This window comes from Mus musculus, chromosome 7, assembly GCF_000001635.26.
Source record: "Mus musculus strain C57BL/6J chromosome 7, GRCm38.p6 C57BL/6J".
Lineage (NCBI taxonomy): Eukaryota > Metazoa > Chordata > Mammalia > Rodentia > Muridae > Mus > Mus musculus.
In genome coordinates this window covers 44,769,727-44,794,657 of record NC_000073.6, presented here as the reverse complement: position 1 = coordinate 44,794,657, position 24,931 = coordinate 44,769,727, and the positions used below count along the sequence as shown (strand labels likewise).

The following is a 24,931-nucleotide window of genomic DNA, read 5'->3' as shown; positions in this document are numbered from 1 at the left end:
TATATGTAAGTACACTGTAGCTGTCTTCAGACACTCCAGAAGAGGGAGTCAGATCTTGTTATGGATGGTTGTGAGCCACCATGTGGTTGCTGGGATTTGAACTCCTGACCTTCGGAAGAGCAGTCGGGTGCTCTTACCCACTGAGCCATCTCACCAGCCCACCTTCCACTTTCTGACTCTCTCGCTCACCAATGTCTACACTGTAAGCCAGCTGACCTATAAGCTTCTGGGAGTCTCCTGCCTTAGCACAGGAGACCTGGGACTGCAGATGAGTGCTGCCTCATCGGGCTTTATATCAGCTCTGAGAATGAGTCCAAGGGCTGGAATGCTTGTGTGGCAAATGAGTGGAGCTCAGCAATGCAATGTAAGGTGAACCAATACATGCATGTCCTTAGCAAAGAATAGAGAGGCAGACAAAAGCACACCAGTGCTCCTGCTCCCACTGTCTGTGGGGTCCTATTTAGAATTTTCCATCACCAGTCCTTTCACCTGTCTGCTTTGGCAAAACATCCTTTCACCTGTGTTCCCTAGCAAAGCATTGACGTGGAAACTTCTGGTTTCTTTGAAGAGTCAGTTGTGTGGGATGGTGTTTTGCTAAAGCAGACATATGAAGGAATGTTTTACTAAAGCAGACACAAGTGAAAGGATGTTTTGCTAAAGCAAGCACGTGAAAGGACAGGTGACGAAGGATTCTTTGCTAACCACACACATGTATTGGTTTGCTTTACATTGCATTGTTGAGCTCCATCTGTTGTGACTCCATAGAGAGAAACACACCAAAAAACTTCTCATGAGGTTCCTGCGGCTTCTTGCTGCTTCTGCAGACTCAGGCTGATTGGCAGAGTGATGTTGTAAGAACCCGACTTAGAGCGTTTCTCGCTGGAAGGTAAAGCCCCTGGATGTTCCCCAAGCTTGTTTTCCCTGATCTCTAAAAATACAGCTAGAAAGAAGCTCTTTGTTCTCTATAGCCAGCAAAAAGCCTTTTTGTTTCTATCCTTTACAATCAGAGATGCAATAATTGTAAAAGACCTAGCCAGGCACTTGCCTGGCTTCCTGTGCAGAGGACACGGAGATAAAATTTCATAAAGAACTCACTCCCCACTCCTCATGCCTTGTAAATTTTACCAAGGACACCCAGTAGAGAAGAACTCTTCCCAACTCTGCCCAACTCCTCCCAACTCCTCCCAACCCTCCTCCCAACTCCTCCTAACTCCTCTCAATTCCTCAGCTAGCTGTTAAAAGCCTCCTACTGCACGGCAGAAGGAGTTCATCCTCAGCAAGCTGATAATAAAACCTCTTGCAGTTTGCATCAGGTGTGGTTTTCTCTCGAGTCTTTGGGGTGCCGGCCAGCTCATTCCGGGACTTGAGCAGAGACCCAGCTTCGGGGGTCTTACAATGTCAGCTGAGACAGACTCAATGTGCTGATGTAAGACACTTGCTGAGGCAAAGACCATTGAGGACATGTGGTGTTTGGAGGGAGTATAAATAGGACTCCAAGGACCGTGATGAAGGGTTGGCTGGGCTTGCTTATGTAGCTAACGTTGCAAGCTTCTGGGTCTTGCATCTTCACTTCCTTGGCAGAGGCAGAGCGAAGAACTCTCCTGGTGTCCCTGCTGGTCTTGGTCACTCCTACTGACTTATTCAGATTCAGCTGAGGCCTGACTGTTTTTGCTAGGTCATGCTGATGCTGCTAATTCGTGTTTGTTCTCCCGACTCTGCTGAACTGGACTGCTGCTATAGTCATGCCACTGCTGACTCCTGTCAACTGAACTGCTGATTTCCTGACAACACAGATGGGATTTGCTCCAAAGAACAATTTCTAAACAGGTCCACTTCCCCCGTATTCTCATAACCTTTCTTTTCCACTACCTATGGTGCATAGTGGGGAGGTTGAATGGTTATTAAAATAGGCTGTGAAAAATGAATGCCTACAAAACATTTGCTGTTACTGACTTTCCAAAGAAACCAGAAGTTTCCCCTTCACACCTGCTACCTGGGGCCCTCAGGGCAAGTCAGTAATCTGTGTGTCTGTAATCAGTAATCAGAGGAGCTGTTACTTGGTTTCAGGACACCTGCTTATCCTGACCCCACTAGAGAGAGGGAGGGAGCAACAAAGAGAGAGAGAGAGAGAGAGAGAGCGCTAATAAGCTTCCAAAGTGTTGAAAACTGAATTTCAAATACTTGGCAGATGAAAGGCTTACAGGATTTCAGAGTTTCGCACAGGAGAGAAAGGTGATGAGGTCCAGCAGCTTGGGTGAGTCAGAAACGTTACAGATGGTCATGCACACACAACAGAAGGAACACACACATGCGACAGGTCCCCTCAGTGGGACCTAACACACCTGACAGGACAGCCATGTGTTGATGTGTGCTGTGTGCAGTTGCCTCTTGGCAGCACAGTGCTGGGCAAGGCATCGTGATACCTCACCTCATGTATACAATCGGGGACCACCATCAGCAATACCCTGACCAGGCCAGTGCTCAAGACAAGGGTCAGGGCTGGGGTGGGGAAGGAGGGGCTTGTTTAGGGAGGGGTCTCTGTGAATGTCGTGAGTGTTATCCTGTGGTGATGGTAGCTGGATATATGCACAGGGACGCTGGATTGTAGTGCAAACAGAATCAATGGGGCTGTTGTGTGTGCTGAACTTCAATACAGCTGTTTTTATTTGGGGATTCCTTCCTCCCATGGAAAAGAGAGCACAAGCCACCCCAGGCAAGCGCGCCCATCCCCCTGACCTCGTTTATCTTACCTTCTTTCTGTGTGTCTCATTCTCTGTCTTTCTCTGTCTTCATCTCTGCCTCTATCTTTGTTTCATCCCCACCCCAAACTTGATCCTAGAACTGTACGTGGAAAACGTGTGTCTGGAAGTCCAGCATGGCCAGTTCCTGTGTCTCCACTATGCTGCTAACAGCCAGCCCCCTGCCACACTGAGCTGAGCCCTGGAGGACAGAGTCTTCTTGGTCTGGCCCTATGGGCTCTGGAACCCTGGGCCAGGCGCTGTGCTGTATCTCCCTACTAACTAAGATTGTAGTCTCCCATGTCCAAACAGCTCTCCTGAGCTTGGCACAAAATGGAGGACTCCCTCTTCTCCGCCTGATCCGGGAAGGCCGACCTCCAATTGCGTCCCTGAGGAATGTCACATAGACCTTGGCAGGCTTACAGGTTCAGCCTTCCTCTCTTCAGATAAGAACCTGACAGGCTAACCTGGGATTCCTGGAATGCAAATGAGGTATCCCCAGGACCTTAGACTGTAGGCAATGAAATGCCATCCTAAGAACCTGTTTCCACTTTCCAAGGTTCATATATAGCCTTTGATGCACCCCTATCAAGTGTATGTGCGCAAGCTGTTTCACTGAATGCTGTCTAAAAGAGCTATAACACTAAAATCCTCAGAGAACCCCCCTCCACCCCCATTCCTCAGCATCAGCTGCCAGCCCAGGATCCTGCTGACCAATCTGCTCAGGACATCTAGACATCCCGAGGGAAGAAGCCGAGCCTGAACTACAGAGCTGCTGCAGGTGAAAGCTGGGGACATCTGCCAAGTGGAGCACAGGCTAGGGGCTGGGCTTCCCGGGATCTCTCTGTGCTGTGTGAGTGTGACCTGAAAGGGGACCTGGTTTGGAGAGAAAGTGCTGGTGGGGTGGAGACACAGCATACCGAATCACATAGCTGCAAATAGGCCTAGCGCTCCAAGCTCTCAAAGCTGTGCTTACAACAGTCAGACCACTGTGCTGCTTGTGTTGGAGACTCAGTAAGTGATGCACCCACCCGACAATCCACAGCTTCCATCCCTGGGAGGGATGTTCTGCCCAGGGAGAAGGCCCTGGCCTGTCTGGAGCCAGTTCCCTGTCTTCATTGCAGATCCCCCACAGGACCTGAGAGTGACTGTTTCCCAAGCAAACAGGACAGGTAGAAACGATGGACAGAGGAAGCTGGGCATCTGCGTGGGGAATGGGAGGCATCCCAGTTGATGGGCCACCTGGCAACTCTGCCTTCTGTTCTCCCCCAGTGTTGGAAATCCTCAGGAATGCCATCTCCCTCCCAGTCCTGGAGGGCCAAAGCCTGTGCCTAGTCTGTGTCACCTATAGCAATCCCCCAGCCAATGTGAGTTGGGCTTGGGTGACACAGACCCTGATCCCAATCCAGTCTTCAGAGCCTGGGGTACTGGAGCTGCCTCTGGTCCAGAGAGAACATGAAGGAGAATTCACCTGTGCTGCACAGAACCCACTGGGTGCCCAGCGCATCTCTCTGAGCCTCTGTGCACTGTGAGTAGGTAAAGGGACACTGGGGATCTGTGATGAGGGCCCAGCTGCTGACCACTCTCCTCCTCCTCCACAGACTTGCCCCAGATGTCCAGCCCCTCCTGCTCCTGGGAGGCCGAGGGTCTGCACTGCAACTGCTCCTCCAGAGCCTGGCCTGCCCCCTCCCTGCGCTGGCGGCTGGGGGAGGGTCCCAGGTCAGGGGCCTATGGGGACCCAGGGTCTAGAGCAGTGGTTGTCATCCTGTGGGCCACAACACTTTGGTGGGGGAGGGGAGGAGGCAGCCTCTGACCTGTTCACTGGGGTCCCATATCAGCTATCTTGCATATCAGATATTCACGTTATGATTCATAACAGGAGCAAAATTACAGTTATGAAGTAGCAACAAAAATAATTTTGTGATTGGGGGTCACCACATGAGGTATCAAAGGGTCACAGCATTAGGAAGGTCTGAAGGAAGGAGGATGGGGCAGGGGGTGGGCACATGGGCTGGAGCAGGGCAGGAAGGGTGGCCAGTGTCCCTGCCTTCAGCTGGGTGAGGAATGAAGCTACGGTGGTGCTGGGTGCTGGGTGCTGGGTGCTGGGGTCTGGGAGTGTCACTTATGTCACTCACACCCTGCTGCTCTGCAGAGGAGTCCCCAGCTCTGGGAACCTCCCTGCTGGCTGACATGACAGAGGCTTCTTTGCGGGTTTCTCTTTGCCTGCCTCATCCTCCTCAGATGAGTATAGTCACTGAACCCCACAAAGCCCAGGGAGGGCTGGCCAATGCTGAGCCTGAAGACAGAGTCTGAGCGGAGGGCTGTGATGGCTCTAGATTCCAGGCAGCACAAAGGTCCAGGTGTCACCCCTTCCCTGGAGGAACACATCCTTGCACCTCCCCAGCCTCATTGGTCTCTCTTGCCTCTTCTAAGTGAGGGCAACACTGACTCCCTCCCCCATACACTGAGCGGTCTGGCTGGTTCTGAACAAATCTGACCTTGCCCTTCAGAGTGAAGACCTGTAGAGTGGTCACTCACTGCCAAGATGGTTACCGCCAGGAACGAAATGCTGTCTGACCTGGAGCTTGTCTGAAAGGTGAGTGAAGGCCCTGCTGCCCACAGTTGTACTAAGTTGGTTGTACCAGCCCAGGAGGGGTACAGTGATATCCCTCAAGATGATGCAGAGTTAAGTCCTTTCTAAGAGGATTCTGCAGCTGGTTCCACAGACACTGTACCAGCCCAGTGGCTGGAGGCATCTCATGTCCAGCTCCCTCCTTGCTGGACACCCTACTCCAAAGCCACCCAAGGCTTGTGCACCCACACCTAGGCTACACTTCACATCTGACCCTTCACCTCCGTACTCCCCTCTGGACCTCTCTCTTCACCAGCCCTTGGCAATATTTGGAGCCAAGAGCTCTTCAATGTCTCCAAATACTTCCTGTCTGCTGCAAACTGTGGGCAGGAACCCTTTGGCCACCATCTGATCTGAGCTCCTCCAGCCACGTGTCAGTCCCTTCAGACCCAAACTCATGGAGACTTGTTTCTATCCTCACAGAGTCAGAGGGATCCTGAACATCCACCTTGGCCTCCCGGGTGCAGCAATGTGTACTTTGCAGACAGGTTGTCCCAAGCCTCAGCTTCTCTATCTGCTGAGTGAGGATGCTAGTGTCTCCTGCTATACATGTGTGAGATTTCATGAAACTCGCCGTCAGCAACAGAGAACCCAACGTTACTACCATGAAATAAATATACACAAATGAGTGCAAGTATGAACGAGGACCCAGCTAGTGTGTGGAATAAATGCACGGAAGATGAAATGTCCAGTGTCGATGTTTGCCTAGGATCCTCTTTGCTCTCTGAAAACTTCCACGTATTAAAACTGCACAGCTCTTTCTGAATTCCATATCCATGGTGACATGTTCTTTGCTGGGGTCTGGGAAGTACCGCACAAAACACTCAGATACAGATCTCAGTCAAACAGTGGTTTATTGAATACACACCCTAAGACCGATCAATCAGGGACACACAGTTCAGACTTGGGACCCGTAGCCAGAATTTTATAGAGCTTTTAAGTCTGAAATTCACGAACATCTGTGCCAATTTATTCCATCAACCAGGACTCTGGGATAGGGGACTTTCTTAGGATCATGTCTTTGTTGTATACTTATCCTGTTCTCATTGGTTGGGTTATGTAACTGTGGTGGGGGACTTGCCTTGCCTAACATGTCTTAACTTGCCAACCAGGATGTCGGTTACCCCTGTACATGTCTCTCCCTGCCAAGCAGAGTGTCAGTTCCCAGGGAGGTCTTGGGGATTTTAAACTTTATTTGACCCTTACTCAAAACAGACATTTTACTCCAAATAGTTTCTTATATTGGTGCAGGTATCTCTCTTATGTTGGGGTCCATCCCAAAGGCAGCTTATAGAAGCAAATACCATAAAAGCTCATGAGTAGGCGCAGGAAGTGGCGCTGGGCAGTTGGTTCAGGTGCAAGCTAATTATGGCTACCTATACAAAGCAGTTCTAACTGACCTCTATTGTGTTTGGTGTCTAAGAACACCAACCCACAGAACATAACAGAATTTGCAATCAACTTGGGCATGAGAAAGTTTCCTAGCAACAGCAATTATGGCACATGAGATAGTTTCCCTGTAGTAACAGCTCAAAATGGCTGGCTAGACGGGTAAGTTTCCCAGGCCTTAACATCCTTAACAATGCCTTATCCAGGATTTACTTCCGTTTCAGTCACATCACCTATCTCTGACAGTGCTCACACCCAACTTCTTCCTGCTGTTTCCCTGTCAATGAAATAGTCACTAGTGGAAGACAACATCAGCATTCTAGTGTTTACTTGCTTGTATTTTTTTTTTTTTTTGTTTTTTGTTTTTTTTTTTTTAAGACAGGCTCTCACTACTTAGGCTGGGCTGTCCTGAAACTTGATATTGATATTGTCTGATATAACTGTAGCCATTTAGTATGTAGCTTCCATGTTGCTCATAAGGTAAAATTAAGTTTACCCACTTTTTAGGAGTCATTGCTGTAGCTGACACTAAAAAAATGTTAATAATAAGCCAAAAAGTTATGGTTGTATTACTTATGCTGTTATCTCAATGTTCTGAAATTCCCTTGTTCACTTGTTCACTACCTGCCCACCCCCTCCCCCACTTAATTCACTTAGGACCAATCACCAAAAGGGTTAGCTGTTGGAGTGGGGCTGATGCTAAGGTCCTGTTCCCCAATTGGTTCTTGATCTGTCAGTAAGGAAGCCATGGGCCAATTGCTGGGTGGAAGGTTTAGGTGGAACTTCTGGGTCCCTGGAGGAAAAGCCTGGAAACAGGTTGGTACCACAAAATTAGGTTCTCGAGTCCTTTTTGTGGTCCTGATCAATCAGTCTGAATCAGTGTTCAATACATTTTCATCATATCTGAGACTAATGTCTGAGTGGTCAGTGTGTGGCTAATCCCAGACTGCCTCTCAACTATTATTGAAAGCTAGAAAGGCTGCCAGCTCCCTTCCTCTGTGAGGAAGTTATGTGTCCTGTACCTGCTCAGATCTGTTTCTGATTTTCAGGTTTTGGTCTAGACCTCTGGAAAAGCTCATAAGAGACACTGGATACAGTTTTTGCTCTTTGAGCCTAGGGGACACAGAAAATCCTCTTTAGGTGAAGAGGACAACTTACCATCTTACTCCTTTGAATTTCCAGCTCTCTCCTGACCCTGATGCACAGCTGTCTGTCTGTCTTCTGTTTTTGAAAATCTGTCCTGCGAGTGTCTGTTGTTTGCTTTCAGGTTGTTTGCTGGCCCTGTTATTCTTTACATAATGTCCATTTCTATCATGGGACAATCCTCTTCTACTCTCCACATTTCTCTTGAGGCAATTTTGTGCTATTTCCAGTATTTTCAGAAAGCAGCCAACCCGTCCTTTGGCACAGGCTGGCCCCTCGAGGGGTCCTGTGAGGTACCTCATCTCCTTTCCATTCAAGATATTGCTCTTCACTGTCTGCTTCACTCCTATCAGATTCTGTCCCTGCCTGCCAGTATCTGGGTTGAGCCCCTCGCCTGCCACAACTAGGCAGAGGAAACGGCTATTATCTCCACCTTGCTTGTTCTTTTACCTATGCCTTCTAAGCCCTCCACTTATTGCCCACCTCCCATTCTCTCTCTACCTGAGGAAAATGATATGCCACATCCCTGATGTCACAGCAACTGCAACACCTGGAACCACAGCTCCTTCTGCTTCTTCCTCACCTGTCTTCCTCTTTTTCCTCCTCTTCAAGTACCTGTATCTGTCATAGCTACCCTGCCCCATACCTGATGGATCAGGGGTCCATTTCAGTCCCTCGACAGGGGCTTTTCCTTTACTCGCCACTGCCCCCAACGTGGGAGGAGAGATGCCCTTTCTGGTCTATAAGCCTCTCTCCACGGGCAAGATCTACAACTGGAAAGCTCAGAATCCACCTTTTCTCTGACAAACCTCAAGCTCTAATGAGGTGAAAACCTGAGGGTTCTTTGGAAAGTCAGCTGGATAGTGTTTTTCTGGGGCAAACGTGTGAAGGAATGGTTCCTTAAAGTGGATACAGGAGTCAGGCAGACTCGAGAAGCCATGTTTCACTGAAGCAGACACAGGAGAGAGGATGTTCTGCGAAAGCAAGCACATGCAAGGGTATACTGGAAATATACTGGAAATAGCACAAAATTGCCTCAAGAGAAATGTGGAGAGTAGAAGAGGATTGTCCCATGTGATGAAGGGTTCTTTACTAATGACACACATGTATAGGTCCTCCTTACCTTGCATAGTTGAGCTAAATTTGTTGGGATGCCATAGAGAAAAACACAACAAAAAACTACTGGTGGTGTACTACAGCTTGTTGTGGGTTCAAAGGACTTGGGCTGATTATATACACATGCTAAGTAAGGTAAGATCCGTGTTGAGGCAAGGCACAAAGAGGATATGTGATGGGCAGAGGGTATAATTAGGCCTCCATGGAGTGACGGAGAGAGAGCTTGGCTTGCTGGTACAGCTAGCTGTGTTACATCTGTGGGTCTTGTGTCTTCGCTGATCTTTGCTTCCCTGAGAGAGGCACAGCTGAGAACTCCTGGTGTTCTTGTTGGTCCCTCCTGCTGACTCAAGCAGAGGCTGAGGCCATCTCTGCTAGGTCATGTCACTGCTGTTGCTAACCTGACTCTACTGAATTAGACTGCAGGTGTGTTCATGAGGTGTTTTTGAGTAGATCAAGCTGCCGCTACCTGTTAACTTGTGAACTGCCAATTTCCAGACAACATAGACAGGAGTTGCTCCAAAGAACCTTTCTTTTTTTTTTTCTTTTTAAATTTTATTTTATTAGATATTTTCTTCATTTACATTTCAAATGCTATCCTGAAAGTCCCCTATATCCTCCCCCCACCCTACTCCCCTACCCACCCACTCCCACTTCTTTTTTTTTTATTACGTATTTTCCTCAATTACATTTCCAATGCTATCCCAAAAGTCCCCCCCACCCTCCCCCCCCCACTCCCCTACCCACCCATTCCCATTTTTTGGCCCTGTCGTTCCCCTGTACTGGGGCATATAAAGTTTCCAAAGAACCTTTCTAAACAGGTCCACTTGCCCGGGTCCTTTCTTTCCCACTACCTCTAGTGGATGGTGGATTACAAGAAAGGTTAAAATGTTTAAGAACCATCATTAAAAATAAATTTAAATTAAAATAAAATTTAAGATTAAAAATAATTTTAATTAAAAAATTAAAGCCGGGCGTGGTGGCACACGCCTTTAATCCCAGCACTTGGGAGGCAGAGGCAGGTGGATTTCTGAGTTCGAGGCCAGCCTGGTCTACAGAGTGAGTTCCAGGACAGCCAGGGCTACGCAGAGAAACCCTGTCTCGAAAAACAAACAAAAAAAAAACAAAACAAAAATTAAAATTACACTCAAATATCCCTCTTGGAGACTATTTTTTATACCTGCCAGCCCACTTGTGTTGTGGTTTGGTCTAATGCTTGTATTATGTTAATTGGGTTCCCCAAACTGCAGGAGAATCTGCATGTCTGCATGTAAAGCGCTGAGGTTGGTCCTGATTGGTAAATAAAGTCGTCAGCAGCCAATGGCTGGGCAGGGAGAGGTCGGACTTTTAGGATTCCTGGGCAAGGGACCGAGGGAGGAGAAAGGAGATAGCCACCATGCCAGGGAAGAAGGAGACACCAGGCCTGAGAGGTGCAGAAGAGAGGGCATAGCCATCATGACCATGTAAGAGCCAGGGATCGTGGCCCTGGAGGGCTACATGTCTGGGTCTGGAGCAGCAAGAATAGATTAGAGATTTGAGTAAGTAATAGTTCAGCAATATGGGAGGGAAGTGTGTTAGCCACATAGAGGTTAAGAAGTGGCCCAACCACTGAGCTGTTAAAGGCATATTAAAATATAAGGCTGCGAGTGTATATGTCTTTCATTTAGGAACCCAGAACATCGGGGCGGGTAGGGGGAATGCACAACTGCCAGCGGGGCAGATTTAAATAATGCTTATTGGGTTCAGCAACACATCTGGGTCGATATTCAACAACCCCTCCAGAGCCTCTTCACCACAGAGGAAAGGAACCGCGTTGGGTGGGAGGCCTGTAAACTTGTTCCCAGGGAAAGGGTAGATTTACAGAGGATCCTGCAGTCCCCGAGGCTGCTTTTCTCCAGTCAGCCCCACCTGGAACCCTAATGCCAATGAAGGTAAGGAGGCCCTTAGGAGCTATTGCCAGATTCTTATGGGTGAGAGGGTCTCTTTATCTAGGGTAAGTCAGGTACTACAGGGTCCCATGGAATCCCTGGCTGCCTTCCTGGCTGCCTACCTACCACACTTACATTTTGATTGATCCTGAGGCACGGGAGAACCAGCGAGCTATCAATGTGGCCTTGTGGGTCGATTGGCTCCTGACATTCATTAGATTCAGACAATTAAAGGCTTCAAAGGTAAGAATTTGTCTGATTTAATGGAGACTGCTCAAAAGACTTTTAGTAATAGGGAAAGCCAAGAAGACAGACAAACTAAGAAACTGGCAAAAACTCTTACTGCAACCCATAAACCTCAAGAAGGTTTTACAAAGGGTCATGGTCCTAGAAGACCCCTACATAATAAGGGAAAGAGCAACAAATTTGAGCAGTCTCAACCCCATCCAAGGCTTCAGAAAAATCAATGTGCCTACTGTAAGGAAATGGGCCGTTGGAAGAACAAATGCTCCCAGGAAATAAGACAGAAACAGGAGCCTAAGGCTGTTGTGGAACTGCCAGACTGAGGCTGTCAGGGCTCCAAGTCCCCTCCCGAGCCTTGGATAACTTTAACAGTGGGGGGGACATACGGTAAACTTTCTTGTTGATACTGGGGCACATCACCTGGTCCTCCAGAAGCCCCTTGGACCTATGAAAAATCAAACCACTTTGGTCCAAGGTGCCACAGGCACTAAACCTTACCTGTGGACCACTAAGCAATGAGTGGACTTGGATGAAAAAACTGTCACTCACTGTTTCTTGGTGATTCCTGAATGTCCTTACCCCTTACTAGGGAGGGACCTCCTGACAAAAATGGCAGCTCACATTTATTTCTCTCCAAAAGGTGGCATATCTGTTCAGGGAGATTCAATCCTGGTCTGTGTCTTCCCACTAGAAGAGGAACTAGAACTACCCGAGACCAAAGGATCAAGGAACAAATCCCCCATAAAAGCCCTTCCTAAAAGAACTCATAAACCTGCTAGCCCAGGTATGGGCTGAAAATAATCCCCCAGGTTTGGCCTCTCTGTTGCCTCCTGTTGTGTTAGGTCTGAAAGCTACTGCTAACCCTATTAGGCTGAGGCAGTATTCCCTTGTCACCTAAGGCCCTCCAGGGTATCAGGCCCCATATCAATCACCTTTAAGATCATGGGATCCTGGTTCCCTGTCATTCTCCCCGGAACACACCTCTGCTGCCAGTTAAAAAGCCTGGAGGCCAAGATTATAGACCAGTGCAAGATCCAAGAGAGGTGAGGTGAACAAAAGAGTGGAGGCTATTCACCCAACAATTCCAAACCTGTATATGCTCTTGAGTTCCCCACTACCAGCCAGACACATTTACAGTCTTGGACTTGAAAGATGACTTCTTTAGCATTCCCCTAGATAAGGACAGTCAGCCATCTTGACTTTGAATGGCAAGACGCGGAGAATGGATTCAGCAGACAGTTGACCTGGACAGGATTGTCACAGGGATCTAAAAACTTATTTTTGATGAGGCCCTCCACCAGGACGTACGTGAGCACAGGCAGACCATGCCACGTGTCTCTTTGTTCCAGTACGTGGATGTGCCACGTGTCTCTTTGCTTCAGTACGTGGATGTGCCACGTGTCTCTTTGCTCCAGTATGTGGATATGCCACGTGTCTCTTTGCTTCAGTACGTGGATGATTTGCTTGGGCTGCCACTGATATTGACTCCTGTATGGAAGCAACCAGGTCTCTGCTAGAGACTGCAAGGACTGAGATATAGGATCTCAGCCAAGAGACTCAGATCTGTGGTTCTCAAGTGATGTACTTGGGTTTCCAGCTCGAGGGGGGGGGGCAAAGAGCTCTCTTTCAAGCCCACAAGGAGACCATCTTAGGCATCTGGATACCTAAGACCAGGTGCCAGGTATGGAAATTCCTGGGGTTGGCTGGGTTTTGTAGGCTCTGGATACCAGGTTTTGTTGATATAGCTAAGCCACTTTATGAGGCCACTAGGGGGCAGGAAGAAACTTTCATATGGACAAAAGAAAAACAAACAAACAAACAAACAAACAAACAAGAAAGCTTTCCAAGATTTGAAATTGGCACTGCTATCTGCCCCAGCCCTGGCTCTGCCTGATGTGAGTAAGCCTTTCTACTTGTTTGTGGATGAGAGTCAAGGCATTGCCAAAGAGGTGCCAAAACAAACCTTGGGCCCCTGGCAATGACCAGTTGCCTATCTACTTAAGAAATTGGATCCAATGGCAATAGGATGGCCAAACTCCTTGAAGATTATAGTGGCTACTGCCCTGCTGACTAAAGATGCAGACAAATTAACTTTGGGACAGCCTCTGACTGTAACTACCCCTCATGCCATAGAGGGAGTTCTTAAGACCTTCTCCTGGTCCCACAACTGCTGGATCTCAAATGCCTGGCTAACTTACTATCAGTCTCTGTTGCTTCAACACCCTTGTGTCCTTCATCCCTAACATCTCACTGAACCCTGCCAACCTGAGGCAGAACTCTGGCTCGAGAGCTCCATGCCAGCACACATCTGGGAATAAATAAGATGAAAGAGTTAATATCTACAAAGTTTTTTATTCCAGGGCTAACCAAAGAATTGCAGGACACTGTTACTAAAATGTCATTCTTGTCAAATGACAAGAATGCTAAAAGAGAAAGAGGAACCTCACCAGGAGTCTCCTGGGAAACAGACTTCACTGAAGTAAACCCAGGAAAATCTGTGTTACAAATATCTTTTAGTGTTTACAGATACACTCTCAGGATGGACTGAGGCATCCCCTCCCAAGAAGGAAACTGCTCAAACTGTAAGTGAGAAACCCAGCTGATAACCTCAGTTTGGACCTCCTCGGCTTTGGGCCCTGATACCAGAGCAGCTTTCTCCTCTCAGGTTAGTCAAAATTTAGGAAAAGCTCTGGGGGCACAGTGGAAACTTCCATGTGCATATCACCCCCAAAGTTCAGGACATGTAGAGAGGATGGCCTTAACTAAATTAACATGAACTAAGTTAACCTTAGAACTTGCCAATAACTCTCTCCTTCCCTTCTTCCTCCTCAGGGTTAGGAACACTCCTCATGTAGATGGAATAAGCCCTTAATGAGACGTTCGGGAGGGCCCCTCCCTCCCACCCTTCCACATGTCAAGGCAGATCTGCTGGTTGAGATTTCTGATTATGATATCCTTAAGTCAGTCTAGGCACTCCAGAGAATCCAGACTGGCCTACACGTATATGTTTACACCTATATGAACTAGGCTCACCGATCACTCCTCATGGATTCCAGCCCAGAGATTTCATGCTGGTTAAGAAACACCATATGCTGGCTTCTCAATGGAAGGGACCCTATACTGTGATCCTGACAACACCCACAGCAGTCAAGGTTGATGGGATCCAGACCTGGACCCACCATTCCCATTTAAAGCCTGCTTCTTAGAAACAACAGGACTCAACGATGGATGGCCTGGCCAGTCTCGCCCACAGGACCCACTGAAGCTAAGGGTAGCAGCTGAGAGCACGCATCAACATCCAGGACGAAGATGGACGGCACAGCCACACTCAGAGGGCCCTCTAAGGATAAGACTTGTCGTAGATTGACTACTAACGTTTGTCTTATACTTACAGTATTCCCCTGCTCAACCCTAGCACTGGTGAGACCTAATAACTATAAGCCAAAGACTTATGGAAGCTGTCTGATACTAAAACAGGCAGAGTTATGGCTGCTCTATTCATGATTGTTCTCAGCCCCCCAAATTGTCACAGACCTTTGTAACTTGTGGCTAGAACTAAGCATCAAGCCTCAAAATGCTCACGTTCATCAGCCTTCACCTTACGCTGTCATGGCTGGGCCACACATACCTGGAAATAAGGGGCCTCTTTTTTTTTCCCCTTCCTTTTTTGAGAAAGGGTCTGTGTAGCCCTGGCTGTCCTGGAACTCACTCTGTAGACCAGGCTGGCCTCAGACTCAGAGATCCCCCTGTCTCTTCCTCCCAAGTGCTGGAATTAAAGGTGTGCACCACTTTTCGGCTAAGGGGAAGCTTTTATTTAGACACTGGCACCTGCACTGATTTGCAACTGTATTGGGGTAGATGATGATGTGTCGCGCCCGCTCTCGACCAGCAAGAACGACGCGACCACCAGTCCTTCTAACAACAGTTTATTCAGTCCTGATTCTTCTTGTTTATATCTCCCCCGAACCCTGGGCCTCTCACTCCTTTTATACTCTCTCTCATCCACGCACCACAGGCCACGACCCCTCGCCAGTCACGAGGCTTCAGCTAATCAGGGCAGCAGGGGCAAATCTCCACCAAATTGGATTCACCTGTATCCTGGTACACCTGCGCAGCACTCAAGATGTTTGTGTCTTATATGAGGAAGTCAGGTGCAAGTCATATGACTTAGCTGCAGTCCCTGGCGCCTTTGGGACTGCCGCCACACCCGCTCCCCACAATGATGATGATGATGATATTATTATTATTACTATACTTTGTGAGGTGTGTCTCAGCATTTTCCATTGTTAATTCTGTACAATACTCAGAGATCCATCTGTCCCTGCCTTCCAACTGTTGGGATGCACCACCATCATTACCTGGCTACTTCCTGAGTCTTACAGACTTTCTCTTAGCAATTCTTGAGTCTTAAGATTTGGCGGAAATGACTACACAACAGACAGAAAGACTTACCCTGAATGCTGGTACCACCGCACAAAGGCAGGGGCCGGGATGAAAATGAGAAAGCAGGAAAGATACCAGGGCATCACACTCCCTCTGTTTCTTGGTCTTCGTTCGTTTACTCTGCATGATAGACCAAACCCCCGGAAGCCAGGAGCCAAAAGAAATCCTTCTTCCTTTGGTTGTTTGTGTCAGGTTTGTTTTTGGCCACAGTGATGAAAATCTAATTAAACCTGGTGACGTGGTTTTCTCCCCAAAACAGTGAGGGGCTGGGGCCAAGCTCAGTGGTAGAGCTCTGCCTAGAATCCTCCACCGAGGAGAATGTGCTGGGGACTGAAGAGGTGGTTCAGAAGAGCGCTTACTGATCTTGAGGACCCAAGTTTGGTTCCTAGCAACCATGTTGGACTCCTCACAACCAACCGTAATGCCAGCTCCAGGGGATCTGACCTCCACTCCTCTGGTATCCAGACTCACACATGTATAGCTTATGGAAGGATGGAAAAAGGAAGTACTGGGTGTTTGATTTTGGACCTGGGACAAGAGTCTGAGGTGCATCTTTTACATACAAAAGCAGATCTGGCCTCCATATTCTTCCAGCATCCCTCAGTCCCTACCTAGTGTACCCTGCCGCCAAGGCTGAACTTTCCAGCCTAGGGGCTGGACTGCCGTTCCTTCAGAGGCTCTTCCCTATATAATCCAGACATTTTGGTCTCTCCCTCTCACTTCTCTTCTTTCTGTGCTTTTCCCTTTCTCTCTCCCTCCCCTACCACCCCCCTTCTTCATGGTGACTTCCCTGGCCTTGGTCCTTGGGGGCCAGTAACTCGCCTGAGAGCAATTTCCCAATAAATCTGCCTTAGTATCTAATATAATGTCTTAAATTGGCTCATCTCACTGGTGGCAGAGAAATAACCTATCACTAGGCAGCTGAAGGATGAAAGAATGGATGGTTGGATAAAGGGAAGCATGGATGGATGGGTAGATGGATGGATGGATGCATGGGTGGGTGGATGGACAGATGGATGGATGGATGGATGAATGGAAGGAAGCGTGAATGGATGGATGGATGGATGAATGGATGGAAACATGGATGGATGGATGGATGGATGGGTGGATGGATGAATGGACGGAGAGATGGATGGATGAATGGATGGAAGCATGGATGGATGGATGGATGGATGGATGGATAGAAGCATGGATGAATGGGTAGATGGATGGAAGCATGGATGAATGGATGGATGGAAGGCTGGAGGACGTGAAGGTGGCAAGATGGAGACGTGTAAAACTGGCTGGGTAGGTGGCTGACTTCATGAAAGCAGGAATACACAAGCTTTTGTTTGATTGATATTTTCTTGGGGGTGCTCAGGCTGGAATCAGCCCCTTGGCATCCTTAGCAGTGAGGGCTACATGTGCACATTATCACACTGGCCAGCTGGAATTACTAAGTAAAAGACCAAGTAGCTGGGTAAACAGGAGGAAGATTCTTCCAGAACTTCTGTGAACACTGAACTCTCCAGACTTTGATTAAAAACAGTTTATTATGCCATCACAGAAATGCCATAGGGAGTGGAGTGGCTGCTGCCGCCGCCGCCGCCAGCATCCACTTACCTCCATCCACAGCTGCCAGAGCTGAGACAGGGAGGAGTTTCACATTACATGACATGACTCAGGTTCCCCAACACAAGTGCTGATTCATATGTCCTAAGGGAGCGGTGAGAATGCACATTCAAGGGATTCTTTTAGGAGCTATGAGTTCAAACAGGCCTCCAGTCACACTACTTCATGTTCTACTTCAAGCTGCAAGTCGGAAGCTCTGTAAAACAAGAAGTACAGCTGTAAGGAGCAGGCTTTCAGCCCCTCCCTCCTGCCACATTTCTGGGAGGTGCTGGAGATGTACCAACAACTTCGGGGACAAGCAGCCTTGAGGCCTGAGACAGCGCCCACTCAGAGCCAGTCATCCTGTTGATGGTAGGCAGGGCCGGGCTGAGAGCAGGTGACATGAGGTGAATGTGATTGGCATCAGGGAATGCCAGGATGGTGAGTGTACTGGATAGTTTTGTGTCAACTTGACTCAGGCTGGAGTTATCACAGAGAAAGGAGCTTCAGTTGAGGAAATGCTTCCATGAGATCCAACTGTAAGGCATTTCCTCAATTAGTGATCAAGGGGGAAAGGACCCTTGTGGGTGGGACCATCTCTGGGCTGGTAGTCTTGGGTTCTATAAGAGAGCAGGCTGAGCAAGCCAGAGCAAGCAAGCCAGTAAGTAACATCCCTCCATGGTCTCTGCATCAGCTCCTGCTTTCTGACCTGCTTGAGTTCCAGTCCTGACTTCTTTGAGTGATGAACAGCAGTATGGAAGTGTAAGCTCAATAAACCCTTTCCTCCCCAGCTTGCTTCTTGGTCATGATGTTTGTGCAGGAATAGAACCCTGACTAAGACAGTGAGGGAGGCTCTGGTAATCCCAGCTCTCTGGAGGTAGGGGCAGAGGAAGCAGAACCAAGGTCTGCCTCAGCCACAGACTTTGAGCATTGCCTGAGTTTCGTGGGACCTGGTCTCAAACACACAAACAGGAAAAGAGGGGCAGTGCCCCAGGTCCTGAGACAGAAGCAAAGGTCCAAGAGAGCTATGGAGGCCAGTGTCTGGTGGACGCCAGGGAGGGGAAGATGCTGTATAAGGAGACAGCCTGTTACCAGGAAGTGCCACTCATTACACACTCACCAGACACTAGTGGTGTCTGGTAGATGATGCTGTCAGGGTAGAGGTGGGGCTGGCTGTGCCCTGCAGAGTGTTCAGTTAGCTTCCTCATCTCTGCTGCTCCATGCCATGGGACATTCCAGCCAAAATGTCTCCAAATGCATAGTTTCCCATTCCTACATGTTCGAGTGTGTGTGTGTGGCTGCACATGCATGCTGTACAAGCTTTGCAGTCAACCACAATGAGAGAAACAGGTGCTCTGGGAGAGAGCATGGCCTTGGGGGCTTCCACTTGGGGACACAACCTTGCTATGGGACATTCTCTAGAACTCATGACAGACTGAGATAGGGTGTAGGGTAGCCCAGTCTGGCCTAGCTTCTGAGCTGTGCCCTTACCTCCTGTGTGCTAGGGTTGCATCTGTGTGACACCATGTCCAGTTTATGGGCTGTGAGGGATGAAGCCCAGGATCCAGCCTGGCAGGCAAGCACTACCAACTGAGCCCCAGCCCCAACCCCACTGGTTTGTTTTGTTTTGGCTTTTTAAAAACACTGTCTTATATAGCTAAGGTTAGCATTGAATGTCTGATCCTCCTGCCTCCACCTCAGAGTTGGGATAACAGGTATGCACCATCATCACACCTGGGTGACCCAAAAATTTTCTAGTTACTGTAGATCACCCAGCTGAATTCCAGCTCTTGAATTGACTTCAGGAGCTGATGAAAAACCAAGGGTATATAACAGGGGCTGGGGCACCCAGTCCCCTCACAGGCTTGGGTGGGGTGAGGGGCTAAGTGAACAACCTCCTCACCTGGATTCCATCTAAGGCACCATCTGGAGGTCCAGAGGGTCATAGGGTGACACCCGCATATCCTGCAGCAGAGCTTCTAGGCTGTTCCTCAGCGTGGCATAGGGTGGCTTCTCCTCATAATTGAGGGCCATCACCACCTTCAGGTACTCCCGCAGGGTCTCTGTGGTCAAGACACCCAAAAGCACAGGTGAGGCCCGAGAGGTGGTGCTCGAAGCCCCCTGTGCTCAGTGCCACTGGGAGTTCTTGTATCTGCTGTCGGTGTGGGAAGCATCAAGGGAGCAGCAGTGGAATGGTAAACACCAGAGTGCTCAGCGGCCAGCCATCACCAACTCTCACCCGCTGCTCATCCTGTACTACTTCCCAACAGATTCCTGAGCAAACCTATGGGCACCTCTAACACAGGGCCTGCAGGTTCCAGCCGAGGCAGGAATGGAATCTGAGCACAGAGCACAGAAGGAGCCACTGAGCAGAGGGAAGCAGTGGGCATCACATCACGGTGACCGACCGGCATGAATGGCAGGCAAGCCCCATGTGCAATTAGATGTTCTTTAAACATTTCTTTCTTTCTTTCTTCCTTTCTTTCTTTCTTTCTTTCTGTCTGTCTGTCTGTCTGTCTGTCTGTCTTAAAATAATTTATCTTTATTTTATGAGCACTGGTGTTTTGCCTGCAAGTGTGTCTGTATGAGAGATCTTGGATTTACCAACAGTTGTAAGCTACCATGTGGACGCTGGGAACTGAACCCAGGTCCTCATGAAGAGCAGCCAGTGCTCTTAACCGCCAGGCCATCTCTCTCCAGCCCTTAAAAAATTTTCAACCATTGGAAAACACAAAACAGCATTAAGTTCATGGCAGCAGAAGAACAGGTGTGCTACACTGCAGGAAACCATGGAGTTGGCCTGGTCTTGCTACCTTGAGAGACATACGACATGGTTTTCATACTCATGTCTTTAAGAATCCATGGCTCCTAGGGCACAAGGTGCTTTCCAGTTCCTGAGGGATCAATGCTCTCCCTCAGGCAGTAAAGCACGCAGGCCACTTTGTGCTTCTCTGTATGTTGCCTTAGAAGGCAAGGAAGCATGGAATCCACGACAACTGGTCTCAGACGCTAATCTCATATACTCTGTATAGCTTGCAAACACCATTGTATCCTGGCAACTGCACATATATAGATCCTGGCAAATGCCACTATATTTGGTTTCTTATAAGGGTATAAAAAGTGTGATTACTTTCAATAAAGTTGTCACAGCTTCAGTCTTGCTCAACTGAGCCTGGATTAGGCTCTTGCCAGTTATACAAGTAATTTTGGCCCTCTAAATAAGTGCAGGTGCTTATACCACACAGGTTAGAAGAAAACGGCTCTTTGTAAATTTAATTTAGGAGAGGGAGGAGTCTATAAAGAGTCTCACTCTGGCTATGCATGGTGGCACATGTCTTTAATCCCACTAGTTGGGAGGCAGAGGTAGGCGGATCTCTGAGTTCCAGGACAGCTAGGACTACACAGAGAAATCCTATCTCAAACCAAAACCAAAACCAAACAAAAAGTTTTACTTTGTAGCACAGGCTGGTCTTGAATTCCTTAGTCTCTCAAATGCTGGGAAACAGGCCAATACCATGATTAACAGTTTGTTTTGTTTTTCTGAGACAGTCTCTATATAGCGCTGGCTGGCTCAGAACTCAGAGAGATTCACCCGTCTCTGCCTTTCAGATGCTGAGATGGAAGGTGTGCACCACCACTCCTGCCATGATGGCACCTGTAAAAAAATATATTGATTTTTATGTGTGTATGTGTCCGGATGAGTGTGTGGAGTGCCCTCAGAGAGCAGGAAGTGTCCTGGAGTCACACAGTGTAGGTGTGGGAGCTGGACTCAGATCTCTGCAAGAGCAGCAAGCGCACATAGCTAATGAAGTCTCCATCCCAATGGTACTTTTCCCTAACAATGATTTACTGTGTGTGTGGACATCAGAGCTCAACTCATAGTAATTCTTTCTTCTTACCACGTGGCTCTTGAGGGTTGAATCTCAGTCATCAGGCTTGGCAGCAAGTGCCTGTACCCTCTGAGCCATGCCAACAGCCCCACCGTTTTCAGGTGTATTTATGATACATGTGTGTACTGCTCTGTATGTGCAGGTCTGTGTGTTGAATGAGAGGTCGATAGGAGCTGTCTCCCTCTCAGGTGTCATCCTCCACTCGTTTTCTGAGACAGGCTCTCTCAGGAACCTGGAGCTCACTGATTTAGCTGGAGTAGCAGGCCATTGAGGCCCAACGAGCCACCTGTCTCAGCTGCTTCCAGCCCTGGGACTGTAAGCGCACATGGTTGTGCAGGCTTTTCACATGGGTGCTGAGACCCAAATTCATAATATGCTGGATAAGAACGGGAGAGGGCTATAGATGCAGGGAGCAAGGCCGGCATGACAGTGCTCTCCCCGCACCCCCTCCTCCCAGCCCTGCATTCATCCTTCCCTCCTCCCACCCCCTACACTGAGTGTTACTTCCTATCTCCTGCACTGGCCCATGGGATCCTGCACAGTAGAGATAAACCTATCTGCTGGGGCCCTGGAACTCCCAGTGACTTACATAAGGGAAAGATACCCAACTCCGTAAGCCTGAGGCTGCACTGCACTGAAGTCCCTGAAGCCCAGCTGAAGAGCCATATCCCACCCAACCCGGCACAGAGAAATAAATAGACCAGAAGTGAAGCAGACAGGATGTGGGTTACATGCCTAGCACTCACATGTTGGTGTACAGCCATCTATAACTCTTATTCCACTTGTGGTGCACAGACACCCACGCAGACAACAAAGTCATACACAGAAACAAAAATAAAGCTGTATAAAAAAAAATCTGTTTTTAGCCTTGTTCCAGTAATAACTCCTGTACACATTCTCTCCATGTCAGCACCAACAAAGGCTATCGTGGAAAGCAGGGCCTTGGGGAGGTGTGCGTGTGCGTTTAAGTTTACTGGGACCTCACACTTGCTTTTCAAGCACGCTACTATATAATTACACCCACAGTTCTCACTGTACTTTTAGAAAATGTTAATGACTCATTTATGATATATGTGTGTTTATGTGTAACCTGTGTGCACACTGCCCACAGAGGACAGAAGAGGGCATTTGATCCCCTGGACTACAATTCTGAGAATAGCACCTAGTCCTCTGGAAAATCAGTAAGTATGTCTGTTTCTGTCTCTGTCTCTGTCTCTGTCTGTCTCTCTCTCTCTCTCTCTCTCTCTCTCTCTCTCTCTCTCTCTCTCAGTTTTTTTGTTTTGTTTTTTTGGCGTGTGCCACACTTCCCAGCTGCAGTAAGTATCCTTAACCACTGAGCCATCTCTCGAGCCAACCCACCACTTTTTTTCTTAACTTCCAGAGTTGATTCACTAAATTAATTCATGACTACAAAACTACCGCCCCAGTTTTTTAAACTCTGTGTACATGCATGTAAGCATGCTCAGGTGCACACAGGTGCATGTGCAGGTAGAGGTCAGGTGCCAGATAACCCTGGGTGTTGGTCCTCCCCTCCCACTGGTGGAAAGCAGGGTCTCTTGGTTTGCTGCTGTGGACACAACTTCAGGAGCTGTCTTTCTGCCTCCCCTCTTGCTGTGGGAGCACTGCACCCAGCTTCATGTAGGCTCAGGGGATCTGAACTCAGGCGCTCACACTTACGCTGAGTGTACCTTCCCAACTGGGCCACCTTCCTGTACCACCTATAATTCAGTGTTAAAGCAAAGATATTATGTACTTCCTAATTACAAAAAGCCCTGACCAAAGCCTACAAATGGCCAGAGGTAGTGACTGGCAGATGCCTTTGATCTCAGCATCCGAGGATGGTGTATTTCTGTGAGTTCCAGGCCAACCATGACTACAAATCCTGTCTCAAACAACATCTTACAAGTACTAATGTAAGAAACTTCTACAATCTGTCTCAAACAAGGAAAAACAGGAACCTAAACTGGCTAATATTATTCTGTTAAAAAATACCAGAGCCAACAACATGGCTAGGGGGAAAGTCACTTGTCATCATGATTGATGGCCTGAACTGGACCCCCAGAACCCACCAGACGCCCAGGAGAGAGCACCCAAGTTGTCTTCTTACCTCCACACTCATGCTGGGACAGACATACATACACACACAAAATAAAATAAGTACAAGTAAAAAAAAAAAGCTAAAAAACAAAAGTATGCATATGTAAGCATGGTGCTTGCCTGTGATCCCAGCCCTCAAGGCCAGCCTGGGGACCACAGCAAGTGTGAGGCCAGTCTAGGCTGGTATAGGAGACCCTGTATCAAATCAAATAAATACAATGTATAGAGTTCAATTAAAATAACTGAAAAATAAACTATGTGTACAGGCAGGGGAAACAGCTCTGAGCGCTTGCCTGGCATGCACCAGCCCTAGATTCTGTTCCCAGCTTCAAACAACTCAAGAACTGTGTAAATGGTTGCAACCCTGCTACTACTTGGAGACACTGAATATTTTTACTGAATATGTTTGCTTGTGTCCTACAGGAAGCATACATAACACACATGCAACTGGGCAAACAAGGAGAAAAACATGGCAAAGAAAGGCCTCCAAGCCACGAGGCTTGCTGGCACCTCCTCCTTTAGGACATACCTGAGGCCTTGTTCCAGCGGCCACACAGTCCCACGAGGCGCTCGGGGCTGTCCAGATACCTTCGGGGGAGAAACATATGGGACAGGAGAGTGATGTGTTAAGATTAAGTGTCCTCTAAACACATACACACACCCCACTTAGGAAAGACAGACACTACTTCAGGCTCCTCCCTCAAGGCCCCTTTCCCTCTGCTTCTCTAGTTTAGATGGTCAGGCTGGCTCCTATCATTCATCTGATCTCTCCTACAATCAGCCAAATGTTCTCAAGCCCCACCCTCCTGCTTCTCAGTCCCTACTAGGCTCCTGACCTGTCTATGGATCTACTTCAGGCTTCCTGCTTCTGTGCGTGTTCCCTCAACTGCTCACTCTTTTCTCAGAGATCCCATCTTCCCAGGGACCAGCTACCAATCCTGGAGACAGCCAGGAAGTCTGACCTCTGTTAGCACCTCAGTCTCCTGTGAAGGCCATCCTGGACCTTCAGGGCTTCTCCAGGATTGGTTTCTGCTGTCCTTGGTGCTGAAGCAATACCCCAGGCACCCAGCAGATGCCACATTTTCTCACAATAGAGCAAGCCCTAAGACCAACATCTAGTCGTCCCTGGTTCTGAAGCCTCCTTTCAAAGTCATCTGTGTGCTTAGATTTCCAAAGAGGAATTCCTGCCGCTATCCTAGGTGCTGAATGGCAGTTAGGAGGCACCAACACGGGTGTGTAGCTGTCCTCGGTGCTGAACGCCAGCACACTGCTTCCTTCTATCATTAACAACTGTGTAACTGCCAAGTACAACTGCCAAGATCTAAAGGCTCACTGAGTCTTTACCTCCTAATCCTGGAGGTATGGAGGCAGGGTGACTGACTGGAGGTGTAGGCCCTCAGACTACAGCCTGTGAATAAGTTGTGGTGTGTTGCATGCAATGAGCATTAAACCCTGTACAGCGTGCTTACTCCCTAATTGTGTATGCTTGTGACTCGGGTGCTGCTTACATAGCAGTCTACAGTGGGAGAACAACAGGGCTCACATGGCTCACAGAAGTGAAGGTCACCCAGCACCCGGAACAGTGGGCCAGAAGCCGACCCTGGGCGGCACGGCCCCAGAGCTCAAAACTGTCTCCTGCTGGAATGCATGGCAGAGAATTCACTTGAGGCTGCAGAAGGCTGGGGCTCTCCTGAGTGGCTGTCTACCCATCCCTTCTGCTCCTCA

General features: G+C 48.5%; 1 protein-coding gene and 1 long non-coding RNA gene across 4 annotated transcripts in view; one reads left to right on the top strand and one right to left on the bottom strand.

The window, feature by feature from the left end:
- The first annotated feature begins 3,579 nt into the window (after window positions 1-3,579).
- Gm29791 lies at window positions 3,580-5,998 on the top strand. Of its 2 annotated transcripts, XR_391426.3 has the most exons (6): window positions 3,580-3,591; window positions 3,784-3,910; window positions 4,011-4,266; window positions 4,340-4,457; window positions 5,249-5,334; window positions 5,794-5,998. It is a non-coding gene; the product is annotated as a predicted gene, 29791 (long non-coding RNA). The 2 variants fall into 2 exon arrangements; XR_391425.3 differs by having other exon boundaries at window positions 3,784-4,266; window positions 5,794-5,996.
- An 11,144-nt stretch (window positions 5,999-17,142) lies between these two features.
- Window positions 17,143-24,931, bottom strand: part of Vrk3 (vaccinia related kinase 3) — a 28,887-nt gene continuing 21,098 nt past the window's right edge. For both annotated transcript variants that reach the window (NM_133945.1, XM_006540538.4), the window contains exons 13-15: window positions 23,736-23,794; window positions 19,123-19,282; window positions 17,143-17,436 (exon numbers count right to left, since the gene is read on the bottom strand). In NM_133945.1, the coding sequence (NP_598706.1) occupies window positions 19,134-19,282; window positions 23,736-23,794 (208 nt within the window). In that variant the 3' untranslated portion in view covers window positions 17,143-17,436; window positions 19,123-19,133. The remainder of the gene's footprint in view (window positions 17,437-19,122; window positions 19,283-23,735; window positions 23,795-24,931) is intronic.